This window comes from Rhinopithecus bieti, unplaced genomic scaffold (genome assembly GCF_001698545.2).
Source record: "Rhinopithecus bieti isolate Rb0 unplaced genomic scaffold, ASM169854v2 scaffold_44774, whole genome shotgun sequence".
In the NCBI taxonomy this organism is placed as follows: domain Eukaryota; kingdom Metazoa; phylum Chordata; class Mammalia; order Primates; family Cercopithecidae; genus Rhinopithecus; species Rhinopithecus bieti.
This window is the reverse complement of record NW_016819032.1, coordinates 732,548-755,979: the sequence shown is the minus strand read 5'-3', so window position 1 is coordinate 755,979 and position 23,432 is coordinate 732,548. Positions and strand designations below refer to the sequence as shown.

Here is a 23,432-nt window from a genome sequence, read left to right as displayed (position 1 = left end):
CTTTCTTTGTGTGGGGGAGAGCTTCTGGATCCTGAGTGCATAGTCCGATGACTCTTTTCTAGTTCTTAAGTATCCAGGAAGGAGTTCCTTATAGAGCAATGAAACCGTTGATTAAGCTGCAGTAATGTTTCCTTCCCTTCCCCAAGTGGGAGCACAGTTGGAATTCTTCACTCATGGAAAGCAGCTCTGACTACAGGGTGTGTGACAACAGTGCCTGGAGGGAAATCTTTAGACATAACTTGCATGAGAAATGTTTGCCCTTCTTTTCTACACAGAAAATTACATGGCTTACAAACTAAAACGTCATTATTGATACACCTTCAATTATAAACAAAAGTGGTATAATTAGGCTTGAACTTGGCAACTCTACCGTAGACCTAGTAGGATGGTAACTGCTTTACTCAATTATTATTATAAGCATTATTCAGGCAAGAACTGCTTATTAATGAGTTGGTCCTACATATGTGGATGACTTCAAAACTGACTACTTACTTCAGTAGCCTTGTTCTGTAGCTACCACTTTAAATACACTCAGAATGTAAGAGAATAATATCTATTCCAATATTGCAAGAAGCATATATTATATGACTTAGAGTCTACATATCTTATGTAAAATCATCGTATTCTCTCTAGAAGTAAGTATTAAAAGAGAAAACAAGACTCATAAAAATTTCTGCAGTTTTCTAAAAGTTAGATGACCATACAGTATGGCATATCCTATTATTCCTCTCTGGAATATATACATTATTACAGGTCAAAACTTGTCTTGCACACGGAGAACAGTGTCTGTCACATGCTTTGTCAATGAAAATGTTTCAATGAATGAATGGATTTAGTTTCTAACTTATCTTTCTTACCAAGTCACTTCATCATATATTTCCCACCCACATGTTGATGAGCAACTTTAACATGGTTAGTGAGCTTTAAAAAGAGCTCGACTGTTTCAAATTGAGACAAGGTGTTGGTTCTCTGAAGCTGCCAACCACTACATTTCCATTCTAACACCTGACATTAACAAAACATTTCACAGTTAACAAAACCATTTGAAGAGATTACAAAAGTCTCGAAAGGCAAATCTTACAAATTAAAAAAAAAATGTTCATGGGATAAATTAGTCAGACAGCTCACAACTGGGACAGTCAGGATGTGAACCCAAAACTCTTTCCGCTCTGCCAGCATTGACTCCCTTCCCCTTTTGGGCCAATGCCCAACACTGTACATTCTTTCTTTACATTGCCTAATTCATCCCAATATCTTTTTTTATTTTCCTGCTTGCCTCCTGTTTTAACATGTCACTCTTTCTAGGCCTGTGTCTTACTCTTCATTTCTCTCTCAGAAATTACCACAGACATAAATTTTAGTTTCTTTTCTTTTCTTTTTTTTTTTTTTTTTGAGATGGAGTCTTGCACTGTCACCCAGGCTGGAGTCCGATGGCATGGTCTTGGCTCACTGCAACCTCCGCCTCCCAGGTTCAAGCAGTTACCCTGCCTCAGTCTCCCTGGTAGCTTGGGATTACAGGCACCCACCACCATGCCCAGCTAATTGTGTGTGTGTGTGTGTGTGTGTGTGTGTGTGTGTGTGTGTGCGTGTTTAGTAGAGATAGGGTTTCACTATGTTGGCCAGGCTGGTCTCAAACTCCTGACCTCATGATTTGCCCATCTCAGCCTCCCAAAGTGCTGGGATTATAGGCATGAGCCACTGCGCCTGGCCAAATTTTAGTTTCTTAAGCATTTTTATATTCCAGTAAAAGTCCTGTTCAAGTTTTTGCCATTAATGCAACCTATCGAAAGGACATCCAAAAATAAAGTGAAACAGGAAACTGTCATCAACCAGGCCCAGAGAGACTGTAACACACTCAGGATACCACACATCTCTCTGGGTTATGTTTGCTCCCTCAACAGCACGTGCCTCCAACTCCCTTTTCTAGTACTTTACCATTGTGATGACTGGCTCAGCCATTTCCATTCTGTGTGTGTGTCTTTTACTCAGGGCCTCAGGTCAAGCCACATCAGTGGATGATGCCTAAACCACATATTGCTCTGAAAACATGACTTTCGGGCTGGTCCAAAGGTAGTGAGTTGTCTCAACTGATTGTTCACAGTCACTTGCAGGTCAAGCTCCTTGTTCTATTCTTTCCCCCCTGTCTCACTACTGCACTTGACTGGTCTTAAGAAAGAAAAAATTTTTAAAAGACTTTTGTAGGCAAGGAATTTCCACAATTACCTAGGAGTCCATGACTACTTTTCACAGTTTAACTGAGGTTCATACAGTTATACTATGCTATGCAATTTAGGAGGCTGATGTCATTCCATGCTTCTTCCAAAACACTTATTAACAGGTGTTTCCTAGAAAGTGAGGGCTCCTGATAGGGCTTATGATTTCACAGGGCCTGGGAGTAATACCTGGCAAGTTCCTTCCAGGAGACCTGTATATAAAGTGACAGGATTTGGAGAGTGTGGCTTCTGTTACCCTTATCCTTAGAACCAGCTGAGCAGGGAGCAGAAATACCACAAATGTACTACGGAAGCACAGCACAGGTTCTGCTAGATGAGAACCCTGGGTTCTAGTGTTCCACTTCCCTGGCCTGAAAATAATTAAAAATAAAAAATTCAGGGACAGCAAAAGGATGAAAAGGGGCTTATACTAAAAAATTCTCAGAGTTACTTCAGTTGAGCTGGGCTCCGTAGAAAGGATAAGACCAAGGTAAAATGAACTCAAAACTCCTCACCCCTTTAAACTACAGACAAGTCTGCTTGATGTGGCTACTTTCAAATCCTTAAAAATGATAGACTAGTACTTTTAGATGTCACGGGGCACTATGAACGCGTCCTTGAAATCACAGAAGAAAACTCTTCCTTCATTCTTCCTTCCTCTTTACAAATGTACTGAGCATTTGCTGTGCCTGTCACTTCCACCTTGGTCATTCTATTTGGATCAGAGTCTGAAACAGGGAGAAGCCAGGGAATTTGTCCAAAACCACACTACTGAGTTCTCGCGCCCGCATGTCTCAAGAAATTTTTGATAAAACACATTGTTTTTTATTAAGCCAAATTATAATTTAAGGCTACATATCCACTATGAACTATAAATCATTGAACTTCGAAATATACATGTGATATCAGCTTAATTGTTACTATAATAGTCTTCAAATTGGGACACATATTTTGCTGAATGCATATTCCTTTAAAACTCTAGTTTTAAAACTCTAGTTTTATTCTAGCATTTTCCAGATCCTCAACTTCTAGTCTTTCTTCAATTCAATCTACCTCAGCGTGCACCTGAACTTGAGGTATCAAGCTAGTCCTTCTCTCCCAGATCCCCCTTAAAAAGTCACACCTCTCAGCCATGGCAAACATTATTCTGTTGCACTCCAGTAGATTGTGAAATTATCTGGAACACTACACTAAGGAATAATGGAAAATACTGACATCAGTATTGAGAAAGAGAGTTAATTTCAAAGCACTTAACAAATCCTTTTGCAAGTCATGGTTTTCAATTATTTGTCTTCAACAAAATTAAAAGAGGACCTAAAGGAGTTGTCAACTTATACATCATTAAAAAATCATTTTGATGATAAATTGCCTGATAGATTTAGGTCATGTAATTCAGAATAAGTTTTAAGAATTTAATGACTCTGCTACCAGAAAAAAATTCCAGTGTCATCTGTTAATATGAACAAGTTTTCCCATTTCTTACAACTGAAAGACAAAACCAGACAAAATAGAATTGGTTCTGAAGCTTGTTTAATTCTAATAATAAGTAATATTTATTTATGAACTAATTTTTCTAAAACTTCATCCCCGTGTTTGCAATGCATTTCCAATAAAGTTTCACTTTTCATATTTAATTATATTGCATTGAAATTTCAATATTCGCATTTTGTTTGCTCAGCTGTGAGCTAAGTATATTTGTAAAACTAATCCAATTCAGAGAAAAAAATGTTTCTTTACACTTAGAGTTTCACAATGACAGAAATTTCAATAAAATAAAATTTCTATTCATACCTGTATTTTCATTACAGACAAGTATGCTAGACTGCTCAACAAAAACCTTAAAATACATTAAAATACGTTTGAAGCTTGAAAATATATTCCAGTAGATGAACCTATGGAAGGAATAATTCATCAATAGAAAGGTGATATAAGAGTTCAAGGAGTAATAGGAGTAAAATAAATTCCAACTGACAAAGAACTTATTCATCTGTTTTTCTAATGGATGGCACTGAGCATCAGAGGGCAACAGCATGTAGATTCTTGCGTCTCCCACAGCTCCTCATACGTTCCCTCACCTTCCAGCAAAAATATTATTGACCATTTCTGGAACATCTGCTGACTTAGAGCCTTTACAACTGTGTTCTTGTTTCACCCTGGCTGAAATGCTCTTCCTCATCAATTAAACTAGCTTCATTCTGCAGAGCCCTTTCAAATCCCTACTCTCCTAGGAAGTCTTCTTGAAATTCACTTGGATAACTTGAGTTGCCTTCTCTATCCTCCATCAGGCCCACTGAGGTATCCTAACCTGCTGTATAGACTTATGTGTTTGTCTTCTCTAAAATGTAAATACTTTGGAGGGCAAAAAGTCTATTATTCATTTGTGTTAGCCATATTTATTTCATATTATCAACAAAATGTATATTTAAAATGAATTAATAAAAGAAATTGTCAATGTTTTTATGACGTGGCTTCCTCTAAATTATGCAGATTGATGCTAATGTGGTATCTTCTATTAAAACAGGTGGTGATGGAAGTAAACAGTGAATTTATTGTTGAGGTAATGTATAATAAAATTATTTTCTCAATTTAAAATTAAAACAAACACTGAATTTTGTAATGTGTTATATATAAAAATCAGAATATTTGAAATTGTAATTATCCAGATAAAAGTTAAGAGAAAGAATCTCTGGTGAACTGAAATAGCAATGGTAAAGCCCAGGCTCCCAAATCTATATGCTCTTAGGCCATGTGTTTGCAATAGCATGTTGTCTTAGTAACTCCTGTTTATCAAACTATATGAGTAGTTAACTTATTTATGTTTTCCAACCACTAGCAAAGCAAAAGAAGCAAAGTGACACTTTAAAGTGGGAAAAGACTGTTTAGACACATTAGACAGAAAGATAATTAATGGTTCACCAATGAGAAAAAGGACAAACATTCAAATTGTATAATCACAGCTGAATGGAAAACATACAATCTGGTGCCATTTAGAGTGGAACTCAGGACATAGAGCTGCTGTCCTCTATCTCTGGCAGAGCTTTATTTTATTACAGTAGTTAAATTTTCCTTATGATCCTCTCAAGTCATTGGGAAAAAACAAAATTACTTTTCTCATCTTTTTGGTGAAATAGGGAATAGGTGGTACATTTCAGTAAGTTGTATCAAAATGAGGAAATGATGTAAATACCCTGGTTGTAATATACGCTTCATTCAGTGAAACCCCTCCTTCCCACAAAGTGGTAATTAAATGAAGCTTAGCCTAAATAAACTTATAATCACCTGTGTTTCAGGGGGTACATTAGGACTTACAAAAATAAACACACACATATATATAGTTTATGCATATATACACATATGCTTGCACATGTAGTGACATTTCTAATCTCATTAAGAGTATGAAATTCTTAACTATACATCAACAGTAGCAACTTAAGGCTACAAAAGAAAAACCATATAGCAAGCACAGATACAAATGACAATATTGCAAAGCCTTATAGGTGTCCATGGAATTATTAGAGGAATCATCAATTCCTCCAATATTAATAATATGTTTCTAATTCCTCAAAAATATATTTGGGTGCTTAGCCACAGTGGTGTCCTTATCAACAGAAGAGAAAAAGTCTCTTCTCTCTTTTAGGTAAGCACGACTCACCAGCACAACTTTTATGTTATATGGGATGTGCATACATGGAGCAATGATAATCTTTAAACTCTGCAGACTATAAATTCTGGTGAAAGCTCAATGAAGCATGAGGTAGGCAAGGCTCCTATATGGTGAAGATAGATTGAAAAAAGGAAAACTGCCCAACTTATACAGTATAGCACATCATGAGCTCCTCAAGTAGCTGATCAAATTTGTTTCACTAGAATCAGATAACTGGAACCAAGACGATTCCAAAAGGAGTGGCAGCCAGGGGTAACCAAGCTGTATGTAGCCAGAGTTGTGAATTCGTGAAAACGTTCTCTGTTCTTCAAATTCAATATCACTGTTTCTTCCTAATGCACCTTACAATATTAAATAAATGTCCTTTCTAAGTAAAATTGTTCTAACACTGTAAGACACCCGAACCATTTTTGCTTAAGGTGAAGGAATTTGACATTGAAAATGGCACTACAAAATGGCAAACAGTCAGGCGACAAAAGCGGGAGTGGATCAAGTTTGCCGCAGCCTGTCGAGAAGGAGAGGACAACTCCAAGAGGAACCCCATTGCCAAAGTAAGTGACGAAGCAAGCTGATGACAGATGCTTTTGCAGAGCAGGGAAGCTTTCAAATATTTCCAAGATTTGCAGCCTTCACTGCTCCACAGTTATTTAAGAAGACAGAATGTGGTCATTTGCTCCAGTTGCTGAGCCTCCCTGCACAATTTGAATATCATGTGCAGGGAGGCTGATTGGGGCAGGCAGTCAATGCAAGTGATTCTAGAAGAAAGAGCTGGATCTCCAGCACAACTGGGCTTTGTTCATCCATTTGTGTTCTGCTCATTATTGCTTGTCAATGTCATAGGAAGTGTATTCACTTAATGACAGTCTGAAGACTGGCCCTCCAGAAAGTCAAGCTAAGTTTACTGCACTTGATGAATTCACTCCGAGAAAGTAAGGATAGTATCAAAAGTTCCCACCAGATTTCCACACCCAGAAAATAAGAGAGTCTTAAAAGACTTTCACAAGTAATGCCTACTGAAAAGAAGGAGAGTTAAAGAATGTGTAATAAATTGATCCATGAGGGATGGGATCCACATTAATAGCTTCATTCACTCTTTCTGGGCATCTTGATCTTGAACAGTAAACTGATCTGCAGAATTCCCTCCTTCCAGCTTTACATTGAAACGTAGTAAGCATCAGCAATGATGTTACAGATACAACCTTAGCTCAAGAAAACAGATTTATTCTCTCTCAGATGTTTTCAAATTGGAGGGATGCTTTTAAATTATTATTTCCATTCAACTCATAGTGGTAGCTTTATGTTATTCCACTTATATTGCATATTCTTTTCTTTACCTTTGCATTTTGGGAGGTTCTTAAGTTTTCTTCTATCCAAAAAGGGCCTTTGGATTAGAGTTGAGATAACCCAAGTTCTATTTCCAGCAGTCTTTATTCGACGGTGAATGTGCGGGTAACAAATCTTACTATTTTACTGAATGCTCTTATCTTTAGTATATAGGTGAGATTTCAAAACTGTTTCAGTTTAAATTTATCAGCAATAGATAAAAAAGCTACTAAAGCAAAATCTATGTGGCAGAATATTTGCCATAAAATCTATTTGGCAGAAAAGTGGTGCAGTATGTTTACATTTATAAAATTATTACCAATATCTCTAACCACTATAGTTCTCTGATATTCTCAATTTATAGACCATTTTGACTAAATCTCAGACTCCAGCTTAGGTAGGATACTTATTAATATGACACAAGTTTTTTAAAAAAAAATAGTAAAGATTGTAATTTCTTTTGTGAAGCTCTTTCTGCATATGCTAAAAAATCAGAGAATTGAACAATGTGTTATTAATAACAAACCCAGCATCAAGTGTGTATGTTGTACACATTACCTCACATAATTCCCGCAACAAATCTGTGTGATAGGTAATATTATCCCCATTGTAAGCTGATCTGAGCAAAGTTAAGTAAATTTTCCAAGGTCACACAGGACTAATTCATGGTGCCAGGTTTCAATCCAAAGCCCATTTGGTTAAGAAGCCCATTCCCTTCTCATTCCACTACACTCTTAAGTATTATCTGCTCTAAATTGGATCACAATCCTAGTTATTTTTCTCATAGATTCGATCAGACTGCGAATCGAACCAGAAGATTACATACCGAATTTCTGGAGTAGGGATTGATCGACCACCATATGGGGTATTTGCCATTAATCCTCGCACTGGGGAAATTAACATCACTTCAGTGGTAGACAGAGAGATAACTCCACTTTTCTTGGTAAGTCATAACCGTATGTTTTGATTTGTTCATATTAGTTTTCTTCCCTTTTTCAAAAAATATTGCCTTAAGATAATGGATTACTTTTGATAAATCATGGTAGACTGAACCCAAATAGAAGACTTGAAGGAATGGAAAGAGTGTGAAAATAAAAGTTTATAGTTTAGGATTCTCTGGTGTGTTGCATGTACATGTAGTCAAGTGTCTTGATCATATTTAAATTATTTGACTGTACTACAGTCTGAATTCACTGGAAAAAATTGTTTCTTTGCCTATTTTCTGATATATTTTCAAGCATGTTACTAAAATTCCTTTGGTGGAAAAAGACAGCTTTTTTCCAACTTTCCACAGATCTATTGCCGGGCTCTGAATTCACGGGGTGAAGACTTAGAAAGGCCTCTTGAGCTTAGAGTCAAAGTTATGGACATAAATGATAACGCTCCAGTCTTTTCACAAAGTGTATACACAGCCAGTATTGAAGAAAATAGTGATGCCAGTAAGTAGAATGACATTCCTTCTCTGTGTCACAGCGTATCTACTTCTCTTGGTCAAAAGCTTTAGAAGACTGACATACAGGAAATGTAAAGGACAGAAAAAGTCACACTTGTATTTTGAATAAACCCCACATATTTTAACTTATAACTGAGCTAGAAAAGGAAATCTATGTCTAAAATGATAAAATAAAATATCTTCTTACTTGCGGAAGATCCCTACAGGAATTTAGCAGGTGCTTAGCACCTTCCCTAGAGATTGTTACTGGGCACATGAACAACTAAATCCAAGTGAGCAAACTGAGGAATAAACCAGGAATGTTTAAGAAGGCTCTGTTCTGGTCTGTTACTCAAAGTGTTTGGCTGACCCACACCAGGTAGAGCGTGATGGTGCAAGCACGTGCAGTTGTACCCATCAGATCATTCACTAAGGGTAATCATTGATCTTCACAGACTACATAGCAAACTATATTCTATTCTCTCATTTTCTTTCATTTTTTTCCATTCCACTTAATTCCATTTCCAGTTCTAATACCCTCTGTCTTTCCTTCATATTAGTTCTCCTGAACTTCTTTCCTTCCTATTCTTATGCTTTTCTTATATGGCTACTTTCCTGTCTCTCCTCTCCCTTTGCCTTCTGACCTTGATTTTATGTCCAGCACATGAATATCAGTTTGTTCCCCAATCCTCTAATGTCCCTTTCCCTTTCAAATCTATGTCTGCCCATATACCTCTAAACAAATTTAGGGGAAAATAGGAAAATAAATTTCAGGAGAAAAGGCAGATAAACACAGTATGTTTTTTTAAACTAGGATGGTCCTCCCATAGAGAGGCAAAGAGATTTTGCCTAGAAGAGCCAAAGTCCAAAGTCCATCTTTGATTACTCATGAACACACCTCAAGACAACATTGGTGAAGGAAGAGAAGGTGAAACCCACAACCAAGTCCCCCTGCCTAGGAAGCAAAAGAACATCAAGGACCTGACAATTCTGAAAAATCTGTCCTGTAGATTGATGTCTCTGGGGATTTGCCTAGGATATCTATTCTTTCTACCTATGAGTAGTTAGGAACTTCTTATATTGCTATGGACAAGTCTTCTTTTCAATAATTATATATTTGTGACTGTTTGGTAAAATGCTATCTTCCAGTGCAACCAGGAGTAATTATCTGCTTTCTGGATAAGTGGCAATTAAGAATACAGGTGTTCAATAAATAATTACAATGTTGAATTTAATTAAACTATAATCTTAATTAAGCTTTTGAAAATGATTTCACAAGACCATGGCAAAAAATAAAACAGATAAAAATCTGTTTATTCAGCTTTCTGATAAAGAATCTATTGAACTTCTTCTTCGTGCTTTAAAGAGAACTATGTTTTGCTACTAATTTAGCATGTAATCATTTAAGGAGTGCAAGTACTTTTAAAATAGTAAAGGGTTTTATAAAGTAAACCACAATTATTTTTGTAATCACTGGTAGAGCTGAAAGTTATGGTACTATATTCCCATGGACAACTCAAACAGTGAGAATTCAGGAGAAGATCAACCACTCTGTCTTCTTATGCCTTATGATTTGCTGAATTTATTCTAGGAGTCCCAACCATTCTCCACCTCCATTTCTATTTCTAGATGCACTGGTAGTAAAGTTATGTGCCACAGATGCGGATGAAGAAAATCATCTGAATTCTAAAATTGCCTACAAGATCGTCTCTCAGGAGCCGTCAGGTGCACCCATGTTCATTCTGAATAGGTACACTGGAGAGGTCTGCACCATGTCCAGTTTCTTGGACAGGGAGGTAAAGCCTTCTGTGAATGAATAGGAAATAAAAAATTCAATTTTGAAAAGACAAAGATAAAATGATCTATGTGTACCCTTACTCCAATATAAAGGAGTAATTTTAATAAAAAATTTTAATAAAAAATTTTTTAATAAAAATTAAAAGCTCAATTATATAAATAAAGGAGTAGAGAAATAATGGCATTGAATGCATTGGATTCTATTCAAAACAAACCGAAGTCTTACATTCTTTTTCATCTTGATTAAGCAACACAGTATGTACAACCTAGTTGTGAGAGGCTCAGATCGGGATGGAGCTGCAGATGGACTGTCTTCTGAGTGTGACTGTAGAATCAAGGTTTTAGATGTCAACGATAATTTCCCCACCTTAGAGAAAACCTCAGTAAGTTTGTATTCTTATCATCCTTTTACCACAAGTGTCAATAATCAATTTGCTTTCATGCTGGCTCATGAGCCTGGTTCTGTCCTACGTATGGACATACTCAACTTTGTTGTAGAAACTTTGGAATTTCTTATGTATAGTAATATACCTTCAAACTGTATATTTGTCTTTGACTCACTACTCCAAACAAGCCTTCTCTGTGAAAGCAATGAACTGTCTACTCTATATACTCTATTCACAGAAACACAGAAATCTGTTGATCTAATTCTGGGAATGACATAGCAACATTAATGTTTTTGTACGTGCCTCATGATTTGCTGAATGAATTCTACTAGAGCCCCAAACATTCTCAACTTCCATTTTCATCTCTAAGCATGAAGAAGCATAAAATCCAAACTAGCAGGGCCAAATCTGACTTGCTGTCTGTTTCAGTTTAAAAACAAAACAAAACAAAACAAAAAACGTGTTATTAGAGAGCATAGCTGTCCTCATGTCTTTATATGTTGTCTGTGGGGACTTTGTGCTGCAACAGCAGAGATGAGGAGTTACAACACCAATTCTCTGGCCCACAAAATCTAATATATTTACTAGTCAGCTCTTTACAGAAAAAAATCTGATCCCCTGTCTAAAAGAATAAAGAAAATTAACAATAAGCAAAAAAATAAAGAAAGAAAGAAAAGAAAAAGAGATGAAGTGCTAATTTGATCTTGATTTTACATACAGCACATGAATGTCAGTGTTATTATCTTGTAATCATTTTATTCTTATTTTCCTGATTGGACTATGGGCATTTAATAATGGTGCAAAAATCATTGACATAGTTTGTTGTTAGTATTTTAAATAATAATTATGTGTTCTTAAGTACTTTTCTTCTTTTGAACATTCATTGACTACAAAATTGATCCCCGCATTTTAGTACTCAGCCAGTATTGAAGAGAATTGTTTAAGTCCGGAACTGATACGATTACAAGCAATTGATCTTGATGAAGAAGGCACCGATAATTGGTTGGCGCAATATTTAATTCTCTCTGGAAATGATGGGAATTGGTTCGATATTCAAACAGACCCACAAACCAATGAAGGCATTTTGAAAGTTGTCAAGGTACAGTATAAGGATCTGCAATATTTTCTTCCGCAATATTTTCTTCCAAAGAAGTTTTAAATGACCTTAGAGACAGAATAGAATCTGCCTTCAGAAACAGTACTTCATAACTTTGAATATTGCTTATATCAAGGATCCTAAGTAACTACTGTGTCAGTCTGAGTCTCCTAGCTAGCAACACAAAATTTATTACCAAGAAAAATAGGAAGGCAGTTTTGTTCTGACAGTGTCCAGTATCTAGTTATGAAGATAAGGTAAGCACCCCCAAATTAGACAATGTATGGGAGTTCACAGTGTAATAAATAGTACAGATGTCATGATATAAAACATAATTAATTGCCAAGGGAATGAAATATGAAATAATGAATGAGATAAGAAATGGTGAGATCCTTCTGAGCTAGATTTGTCTGGAAAGATTTCATGCAGGAAATAAGGCTTAAGCAAGATATTATAGCTAAGATTGCTAATGTGGGTAATAAAATAAACAAACACGCAGAGTGAGAAAACATGAAGCATGTTCAGGGCATGGTGAGCAACCCCGTGGGGCTGTAGTAGGGAGGTAATGAGAAGTCAGATCAGAGAAATGAAGCTGGAATCGATCCCCTGAGAACCTTGCATACTGAACTACCAGGTTTGATTTTTTTTCTATAGATTAATTTTTCTTTAATTTTCTTAAATTTTCTTTAATTACTTGCTTTTAATTCATAGACAATGATAAAACTGAAAAATTTATAATTATAAATGAATAAAACATGAGTTCAACTCTGAAAAGACCAAAGTTATCAAAATTATTATCGTATTAATTAAGTCCTGAGGTACTAAGCATCTGATCTAAGGCAATGGCAGTAAAAATTGAAAAAAAAAAAAGGGAATGGATATAGGAGTCATTGCCAAATACAACCTGAAGAGGAATGGAGGAACAGGAGGTCGCCTCCCACCATATCAAATTCTGAATATTTAGTCAAGTTTTTCTTCCAGGGATCAGAATTTGTTAAACCTTGCATCCTGGTTAAAAATCAAGAGCTAGACATAACATGCAATTCTTACCTATGTTCTTACCATCTTAGTGACTGACTTTGTATATTATCTCATATTATGTAACTTTTCTTCACTTTTGATCTGTCTCCCAACCTACTAAAATAATAGAAGAATTTTGTGCATAAAGAACTTGATCTAAATATCTTTCTATCCCCAGCACCTGGTCCAGTGTCCAAAAGATAGTAGAGGCTCACAAAATTTGAGAATAGTATTGATGATAATATTTACCGGAAACTAATGGTATAGATATCATCCAAACAGAAGTCCCTGGACTTGACTGCATCATTTATAACTTCTGCATAAAATTATAAATATGAAAAAATTAACAATGCAGGCAATGTACTATCTGACTTATGCAATGTGCCTTCTGTGATAACAACATTTTTAAAAGATATACTTAATTGCTAAAAAAAAAATTGAAATATTAATTTCATGAAAAATTTGTCAATGTAATTTGGATGTTGTATATACAAAGCCCTATCTATTTTTTTCTGAATAACTTTCCAAGTCTCTTAAAAAGAGAAAAAATTTGCTTAAAAATACTAAAGTAATAGAGAAAGGCTAATTAAAATGAAATTGTATGTGTGTGTTACTACCTAGCCAAAAGAACTATTTCAGAGAACATAAGAGTAATTTTCTCATGTTTGACATTTTCAACAGCCAGAGGTCAGCCTCTCATTACAGATACATTTGGGTTGAGGTTACTAATGTCCTCTTACACCTTCTCCATTTTCATTCAGGATACCCCTTAACTTGTGGAAACTGGCCCTTCATTAATGGATTTTTGACTAAGCTTTATATAACCCTTCTCTAGTCAGAGGAAATTACAAAGATTCTATTCAAAGGATTTAAAGTGGTTCGTGCCTGTAATCCCAACACTTTGGGAGGCCAAGGCAGGAGGGTCACTTGAGGCCAGGAATTCGAGACCAGCCTGGACAACAGGGTGAAACCAAGTCTCTACTGAAAGATGGGTGTGGGGCAGTCACCTGTAATCCCAGTTACTCGGGAGGGCTGAGGCATGAAAATCACCTGAACCCTGACCGGGGAGGCAGAGGAAAAAAAAAAGATGTATTGAGAATTGCTATGTGTTAAAGACATGAAGGCGAATAAGATATGGTCCCTGTTCTCAAGGAATTTACAGTTTAACAAGAGAAAGATCTCAGAAAAATGAAAGTCTCTTTGTCAATAAGAGCCTCTCCTTGGCATTTATTGATAAGTGTATATGAAAACACCAGCAATATAAATATGTGTGTGTGTATATATATATATATACATTGACTCCAACACTGAGAAAAAAGCAAAGCAAAATGCTACCCAATTGGAATTCTAACAAAAAAATTGATTCTCTATTTTTATAATAACTCTAACATTTATTAAGTAATTACTAAACACCAACTATTCTGTTATAAGGTGTATCCAGAGGGTTCACATATTTTATCTCATTTAATCCTCACAACTCTTGGAAGAAAATAGGGTTATTGCTTTTTTTTTTTTTTTTTTTTTTTTTTTTTTTTTTTTTTTTTTTTTTTTTTTTTTTTTTTGAGATGGATTCTCACTCTGTCACCCAGGCTGGAGTGCAGCAGTGTGATCATTGCAACCACCTCCTCCCAGGTTCAAGCAATTTTCATGCCTCAGCCTCCCAAGTAGCTGGGATTACAGGCATGTGCCACCACACCCAGCTAATGTTTGCATTTTTAGTAGAGACGGGGTTTCACCATTGTTGACCAGGCTGGTCTCAAACTCCTGACCTCAAGTGATCCACCCACCTTAGCCTCCCAAAGTACTGGGATTACGGGCGTGAGCCACCGCACCCAGCCAGTAATTCCATTTTTAGAGAAAGTGAAACAAAACTGATGAGGACAAATTGCTAGTCTCAGTTTACCCAGGTGGTAAATGGCAGAGACAAGATCCAGTCAGAACTCTCTGGTCCCAAAGTCATATTTAACTGCCAATTTCGTGTCTCACTGTGTAATCAGGGGCCAGTAAAACCAATTTTAAGAAAAAACTATTGGGAGGATCCGAGACGGGCAGATCACGAGGTCAGAAGATCGAGACCATCCTGGCTAACACGGTGAAACCCAGTCTCTACTAAAAAATACAAAAAACTAGCCGGGCGAGGTGGCGGGCGCCTGTAGTCCCAGCTACTCGGGAGGCTGAGGCAGGAGAATGGCGTAAACCCGGGAGGCGGAGCTTGCAGTGACTTGGGATCCCCCCCCTCCACCCCAGCCTGGGCGACAGAGCGGGCCCCCCTTTAAAAAAAAAAAAAAAAAGAAAAAACTAGCACCCCGAGATTTTCCCTCCAAGTCTGTGTACCGCTATAAACTCCTTCCCAGCTGTGTGTGCCCTGCTTCTCTCTTCCCGACACATTTGTACCAGAAAATGAGCCTTCCTGGAAACAGAACACACACTCAGGCAGATATCTGACCATTTCCCCAGTCCCCTGCTGTTGAAAAACTGCTATCACATCCTCTTTTGGATGGAGACTTTTAACTTTCTCCCTCTTTCATACTTAATTTTAAAATGAATCAGTGTCCCCACTAGAATTAGCTGTGTCATATTAAATTAGAACAAAAAAAATGGATGTGAGAATCTAAGCTTAGCTTCTGTACTACAATTTACAGAAGCCAAATCCTGCCAGAAGCCAGATACATTTCTGGATGTGTTATCTTCATCCTGAGCCCTTTCAGAGCCTCACTCTAGGTCACTGCAGCTCAAGCCCCCACCCACTCTAACACACGCCTGTGTGCCTTGTTAAGCAGTTATTCTTCATTTGTGCCTTAAACTGCAGAGACTGAGTTTCCCCAGCCTCTTCCTTTACTTTATGAAGAGACTCCAAGGTAAACCATTGTTTCCATTGCTCTTTACAATCCCTGACCTCTGGACACAATCAGAAAATCCTGACTAAAGGGCCCCACTTGCAAAGAATGAATAAACAATTTTATGCCTTTCCTCTATTTGGCTTTCCCTCCTAGAGGAAAGATTCACCCCAGACCAATTTCCTACTCCTAGATTATGTGAAGATCTTTAATTGATACAACTTTAGACACATATTGGTATATTTTCATCACACTCTATTCAATGGGGAGAGAACTATTAATATTCTTACAAACAAAAGTGCATTTGTGTGTATACATAACAAAACCACAAGAGATTTCTCTATCAGAATAGAGGTTATCAGGCCGGGCAAAGTGCCTGTAATCCCAGCACTTTGAGAGGCCAAGGCAGGTGGATCACCTGAGGTCAAGAGTTCGAGACCAGCCTGGCCAACAGGCAAAACCCTCATCTCTACTAAAAATGCAAAAAATTAGCTCGGTGTGGTGGCGCATGCCTATAGTCCCAGCTACTTGGGAGGCTGAGGCAGGAGAATTGCTTGAACCTAGGAGGTAGAGGTTGCAGTGGGCTGAGATTGCACCACTGCACTCCAGCCTGAGCCACAGAATGAGACCCTGTCTCAAAAACATAAAAAAAGAAAAGGAAAAAAAAAAGAGGTTCTCAATTTTTCATTTATTTTAAGATGGCATGGAATTCTATTAAATAAAAAAAGATTTGTAGAAGAAAGATCTCTTCCGGTTGAAAATTGATTTTTGAGTATATAATTTGTATTCAGTTCTGTGCTAAATATCATGTGGGGTGGTCTATTATGTGGACCAGTGGACTAGGTATTATGTGGACCTGTAAACAGATGTGCAAAAGGAATCAATATCCCAGACCTGAAGGGTTTTGGCTGAAATTCAAGTGTGGCATGCTGAGCCATCTCCCAAGAAGAACCTAAGTAAATTTCTGTGAATGTTTTTCTTATCAGCTCTTCTGAAAAGATGTAACTCTAAAACCTAAGGAAACATTCATGATGTCAGGGAGTTTCACTGAGAAGCAGAGATTTACCTCAGAGTTCTGCTGATGGCAAGCCTTGCTGATATCTTGACTTCTGCTGTTGGAAATGCATTGCAAGTGATGCTTACCTTAGCTTCCAAAACACTTCTAAGCAGACATTGCTCAGCAATTCTTTCTTTGCAACTACTTTTTCACTTGTGACTTTTCATGTCACCACATCAATCATTCTGCATCAAAAGATTCTATTTTTTATCCAGAATACCCATTTCAAAGGTGACTTTTCTCTGGGCATGGCGTTTACTTATTTGAATATGCCCCATAAGGGCGTCTTTCTGTCCACCAGACCCAGCGACTATAATCATCATAAATTCTTTATAAGTTGTTTACATCATTAAAAAAATTACGTGTTTAGTGACATTATATATATTAGCACCTTTATTCTGCTGATTATACTTTCAAAAGATTCTCAGATGTGAGTTCTAGAAAGGAAATTTGGGTACTATTTATTTATTCATTCAATAGTGTAAACATTTTTTCTTTTATTTTAAAGAATTTTCATAAACACCTCATTTGGAAAATATCATTTTCACTTCAGCATTTTGTATAAAAGTCCAAAACTCCAAAATTTTATTCCAATTTAAAATCACAGGCTTAAATGATCTACATAGTGGACTATGCTAAAAGATAAACAGAATAACATATCTCAGATACCTAATGCAGTAATAAGTACATTCTTTTTCATTTCAAAATCTAAACAACATATCTCCTGGACTTTATTCTAGTGTGTGGTTTGCTTTACCATGGGTTCTTACTTTATCAAAAGAGAGTTCTTTGCTGTTTCAGAGTGTTTTATTTTCTTTCATTTCAGATGCTGGATTATGAACAAGCACCTAATATTCAGCTTAGTATCGGAGTTAAAAACCAAGCTGATTTTCACTACTCTGTTGCTTCTCAATTCCGAATGCACCCAACCCCTGTGAGAATTCAGGTTGTTAATGTGAGAGAAGGACCTGCATTTCATCCAAGTACTATGGCTTTTAGTGTGCGGGAAGGAGTAAAAGGAAGTTCTTTATTGAATTATGTGCTTGGCACATATACCGCCATAGATTTGGACACAGGAAACCCTGCAACAAATGTCAGGTACTGCAAATATTTTCTTCATGTTCTATGGTTCTATCCAGTGTTAATTCATGTAGCATGTGCTAGTATATGTTGGTTGTAATACTTTTGGAAGGTTTTATTGCTTTTATTATTCCTTTGATTTAAAAGACTATTAGAGCATTTGAAATCTTAGAATTTTAACAGTGTTTTAGAGGCTTCAATAATGTAAGGGCTCCAATTAGTTATAAAAGTAATCATGTCCAGTAAACAATTGTAAGATCAAAGAGCCTCCTAAATTACTCCGTGAGTCTTTTTGATCTTTTGTGGCCAGTTTGTACTACCCTGGACCTGGGCCGATTAAGCCATACTGTAGACAATAAGACACCATAAAAGTTGAGTCACCGCTTGTTTTCTTAAACCTGTGTTACCTATGACTTTGAGACTAATTTCAATTCTCTTCTTAATCTCAGAGAAAAAACACAATCATAGAAGCTAAAAACAGTGTTTTAGAAATTTGATAGGCATAAGGAGAGTCAGAAGAGGAGAAATTAAAAGGTAGTATTGGGGCATGAGATACGTAGATTATATGTGAATTAGAACAGTGTAAAATATTCTGGAAATAACCACAGTGAAGTACACAGGTCTTCTCTATATCCTGCCCTTCTCTATCTCCTTTTCTTCTTCCCAATATTCTTGGAGTAAACAAAGTCTACTGACTTATAAGTTGCTTTGATGTTCACAGTTTTAGTTATTAAATCAGTTAACAAATTGACAGACTCAAAAAAACCTGTGAAGTCTGCCAGGATGGGTGGAGGTAAAAGCAGTTCAGATAAAGGAACAGAAGACTTGAAATTGTGCCTGGTAGAGACCAGATCTTCTTCCAGTGAGGTCAAGCACTTTAAATCTATCATCTGTAACAAGATCCAGATAGACACACTGAACAGAGGATACCACAACCCCACAACAGGCCATCAGTGAGGTGCTCTGAAATCAACATGGCTGAAAAGCCACAAAAAAATCCTAAGTATACCACATGTGAAAATAAATAAGCAATATTTGTTTCTGAAAATGAATAAAAGATGTTTTATATTGCTATTATTTAATAAACAGAGCTGAAATAAACTCATACATTTTATTAACAGTTATACTAGGAGCCAGAAGAGTAAGAATGATGAAATTTTAAAACTTGCCGATCTGTATATTAATGTATATATCATTGAATTTTATTGATATATATACACTTTTATAAACCAAGGCAATCATCACTATAAAACATAAAAACACAATATTTAAGTTTGCCACATTGTAGCTCTTATGTGATTTAATAGTACTAACTTTCATAAAAGCATAATAATGAATTTTTTATTTACAAACAGATATATCATAGGGCATGATGCAGGCAGCTGGTTAAAAATTGATTCAAGAACTGGTGAGATACAATTTTCTAGAGAATTTGACACGAAGTCAAAACATATTATCAATGGGGTATACACAGCAGAGATCCTGGCTATAGATGGTAAGAAAATTTATTTTCAGTATTTTAAGAAAACTAATACTATTATATTAAGTATTATGTTACTCTAATGCTGATATTTGAGTTACTCAAACGTTTTTAATGGTGTATGTAAGACATATAGAAAGTCCTAAGCACCTTAAATCAAGAATTGAAGTCAATTAAAATCATAATTTACACTTAAGCCATAGTTTATTTCATCTACCTGCAAAAATGAATTGCATATGGCTTCAAGCATAAAAGTTAAAATATAATTTATCTTCTGTTTATAACTTTGTTTCTTGAGTACGGCTAATCTCACTTGTAGGGTACGTTGGGAATGTTTACTTAAAGGAAGGGCTACATGCTCTCCAAAGTTCATTTGGGGATCACCTTGTGAATATAATTATTTTAGAGCCATTAAAACTGAACTACAGTGAATACAATTATTTTAGAGCCATTAAAACTGAACTACAGTGAGAAGCTTGTGTGAGTGTTGCTTGATTAGACATATTTCCGTAGTAAGATGCTATGGATCAAGAAAGCACAGGTTATTCCAAATATAAGATCCATATTAAAAGTCGTAAATGCAGATGCACTGACTTAACTTGTAAGTGAGCCACTTCTCACGTGGGAAAATCTATTAAGCAGTCCTCTTGGTGAGTAGCAACAGGATTTGTTTGTTTATCAATAGTTAATGATTCTATGAAGCAGTGCCCAGGAAACCAGCTGCTGTAGAACAAAACAAGAGAGAAAGGTCGGGAACCATGAAGGAAGGGGAAAGATAGGTGTCCGAGATACATGCCTAATGTAAGATAGATACTGTAGGTTTGCATTGAGTTTATAGCTGACCTTTCTAGTATCAAAACAAAAATAAAGATAAAGAAGCAGCATAAAATTCAAAAACAAACCGTGATAAAACCAAACCAACTATCGTCCATGCATCCTGAGCTTCACCCTGTGGTGAGTAACTTTTAATGCCTGGGTCAGTTTTATAAATAACATTGTCCTATTTATTATCAGTGTTCTGGAAGATCTAATTAGAAAATGGATTCTAACCATGTTGATTGCACCCTATGTTTGCATATTGGTCATATGTGAAAATCTTCAAATGCTAGAACAAATAATTAGTCATTCCAAGCAAATAAAGAGAGAGAAAGTGCTATCAAAATGTACCAAGAGAAATCCAAAAACAAAGCTGGTTGTTTATTCACCTAAGCAGAGTGTCTGCACTGGCACAGAGCAATCTGAATAGTTGGAATAAGTTTGCTTCAGCACACACACCATCATCAGGTGAAGAGACAGACCTCTAGGAAGAGCAAACTTTATTGGGGAGGAAATGCTATAAGCAATAGCTTGAGCTTTGGTTGCCAATCACAAGGTAATAGAAGAACTACCAAAGATCAGAGAATGACAAATAAAACAATCTGTGGAATAATCTGATGGCTCTCTAACGAGAAACTAAGTGAAATCGACATCTTTCATCACCTGATTTCAGTGAAATCAGGTCCAATGCTGAATAGGGTATATAAACATATTATACAAAATCATATAGACTATACTAGGCTCTCAGTTTATTCTCATTCAGTTACCTCAGTGAGTACTACTTAGGCACACAGAAAACGTCTGTAAAAGGAATTTATTGCTTTCTCAGAAAATGACCTACTAAAGTACCCTAGAGATGACAATGTTCTAGTTTAAAAGTGAGAAAGCTAAAATTTTTTTCAAGTTAAAAACAAGCAAAAAAAAATTCTTTATTTGCTGTAACAGAACATAGAGTAGAAAAGTGGACTAAAAGCTCCTGTACTCCTAATCTTTAGTCTTTGGCCTTTTCTGATAAATTATACTATCCAAAACTTGTTTCAAGTGGATTAGGGAAAATCTTATAGACTTATATTTATTTTCAGAAGTGCCATTTCTGAAAGAAATAGCGTGTAACCGATGCAATTAAAATAAACAGTGAACACAGAAGGAAAACATCACAAGTATTTATTTCAACTGTACTTATTTCTACAAACACAGGACTCAGTGAGCATCCTGAATGGAGGTCCATAACTGATCCGGGGGTCTAATTTATGGGAACAGGGTGAGACTAGAAAGCAGTAAACCTTCTCTGAGGAAGAACATTTGATTTTGTGCCTTAGGATGTGTTAGAATTAGCAAAATGAATTGAGGATGGAAAACATTTTAGAAAGGGTGAAAAGAATGTGCCAGAGTCCAGAGTAAAAAGAGAAACTTGTTTAAAGAACTCAAAAGAAGCAGTGTGGCTGGAAGGTAGCACACAAAGGGAAGAGTAACTTTGGGTCGCTGAAGCGGGCAGGAACTGTCAAGCCTCCCAAGTCGTGTATATGTTTCCTACAAGTTCCATGGCATCATCAGGGGATATGAGAAAGAGTTTTCTCCCTAACACCATTTACCTCAACACCTATGACACTTACTCTTTCAGATGGCTCTGGAAAAACAGCTACAGGAACCGTATGTATTGAGGTTCCTGATATCAACGATTACTGTCCAAACATTTTTCCTGAAAGAAGAACCATCTGCATTGACTCCCCATCAGTCCTTATCTCTGTTCATGAACATTCTTATGGGTCTCCCTTTACTTTCTGTGTTGTTGATCAGCCACCAGGTACAGCTGACATGTGGGATGTCAGATCAACAAATGGTAAGTGAAATGTAAGCTTGCTTTTCGGACTTAAGTCCCAAAGCAAAACAATTACCAAAAAATGTGTCAAGTCACTTAATAAAACATTCTATTTCTGTTTCCACAATTCTTGCCATATTAACATTAAATGAAAAAAATCTTTCATGTACACAGAGGATATTTGACAAAATTTTGAACTGAAATAAGAGTCAAAATGTTTCATTAATATTGCATTTACAAATAGTAGTAGATAAATACCAGTTTACCCATCATTTTGAGTAGGTAGGACATTAAACCAATATTTATTCAGTTTAAAATCAACAAAACCCTTAACAAACTCATAAATTAAGAATGTCACAATTCCCTATTCTGAATAAACTCAGACAAATCACATAAATGTCTCTGAAACTCATATATCCCATAGATACATTTAAACATTTACTACTCAGGAGCACATAAGATCAATTAAATTATTTTTAACAATAACTATGAGTTCAGACTTATTTTTAAGGGTAAAAATTTAAATCCGAATTGCTCAGTATTAGAGGAATGATTAAACAAATTATACTACATATTATTAAGATGTGCTAATATACAGCCATTAATATTAGAATTATACGAAGTATGTAGATACAAAAGAATGCATAAGCCAAAGAAAGTAAAGTGAAAAGCAGATCACAAAGTTGTATATGTATGTATCTTGACTATAGCTACATACAATTGAATGGCTGACATCGATAAAAATTAAGAATAAATTTCAGATAACATAACATTTTATCTACCTTAGGTTCTTTTTCCTAAAATGTTAAGTGCATAATAAAAAAGAAAATGCTATGAGAGGATCCCATTTGGGCTTAGATAGCTCCCTAATCTCATATTCATGTGGGGCTACAGGGAAAATCTCATGGGCTAGTCGGTGGCCATCAGACTACAGAGCCCAGGGTGAAAGGAAATACTTCCCGCCTCTTTGAGGCCACCAAGCCCCTCTATTTACAGAATGGAGGAACCCTAAAATATGGTAGGAAAAGTACTACCAATAAAGACTTGGTCAAAGTGAGCAATTAGGCAATTTGTTTTTACCATCAAAACTTTAGCTCTTTTCAATAAAACCACTTTAATATTTTTTAAAGTTAATCACATTAAAGCAATTCCATTAATATCAAGTCAACTCTGAATATGCCATCTCCTATAAAGCTCAATAGCCCATTCGTAAATAATAATAATTGCTAACCACTTTTTTCCTCATTCAGATCCTAGATATTATGATTATACACATAAGAAAAAATGTTCTGCGTGGAGGTATATTATAGTTATTACAGGTTTGCCAATAAAAAAGATAACCGCACTGGAGATAATATTCCTAGAGACCAGTTTCAATGCTGGTGTTTTAGAACAGAATGAACTTTCCTTAA

The 23,432-nt window shown here is 36.1% G+C and overlaps 1 protein-coding gene across 1 annotated transcript in view; it reads left to right on the top strand.

Moving 5' to 3' along the window:
• The window catches only part of DSG4 (desmoglein 4), a 36,410-nt gene that overhangs the window by 3,448 nt on the left and 9,530 nt on the right, over positions 1-23,432 (top strand). Inside the window, exons 2-11 of the mRNA XM_017858045.1 lie at positions 4,735-4,770; positions 6,297-6,428; positions 7,988-8,143; positions 8,495-8,639; positions 10,262-10,428; positions 10,678-10,812; positions 11,729-11,914; positions 17,652-17,923; positions 19,261-19,400; positions 21,823-22,041. Of these exons, the coding sequence (XP_017713534.1) occupies positions 4,735-4,770; positions 6,297-6,428; positions 7,988-8,143; positions 8,495-8,639; positions 10,262-10,428; positions 10,678-10,812; positions 11,729-11,914; positions 17,652-17,923; positions 19,261-19,400; positions 21,823-22,041 (1,588 nt within the window). The remainder of the gene's footprint in view (positions 1-4,734; positions 4,771-6,296; positions 6,429-7,987; positions 8,144-8,494; positions 8,640-10,261; positions 10,429-10,677; positions 10,813-11,728; positions 11,915-17,651; positions 17,924-19,260; positions 19,401-21,822; positions 22,042-23,432) is intronic.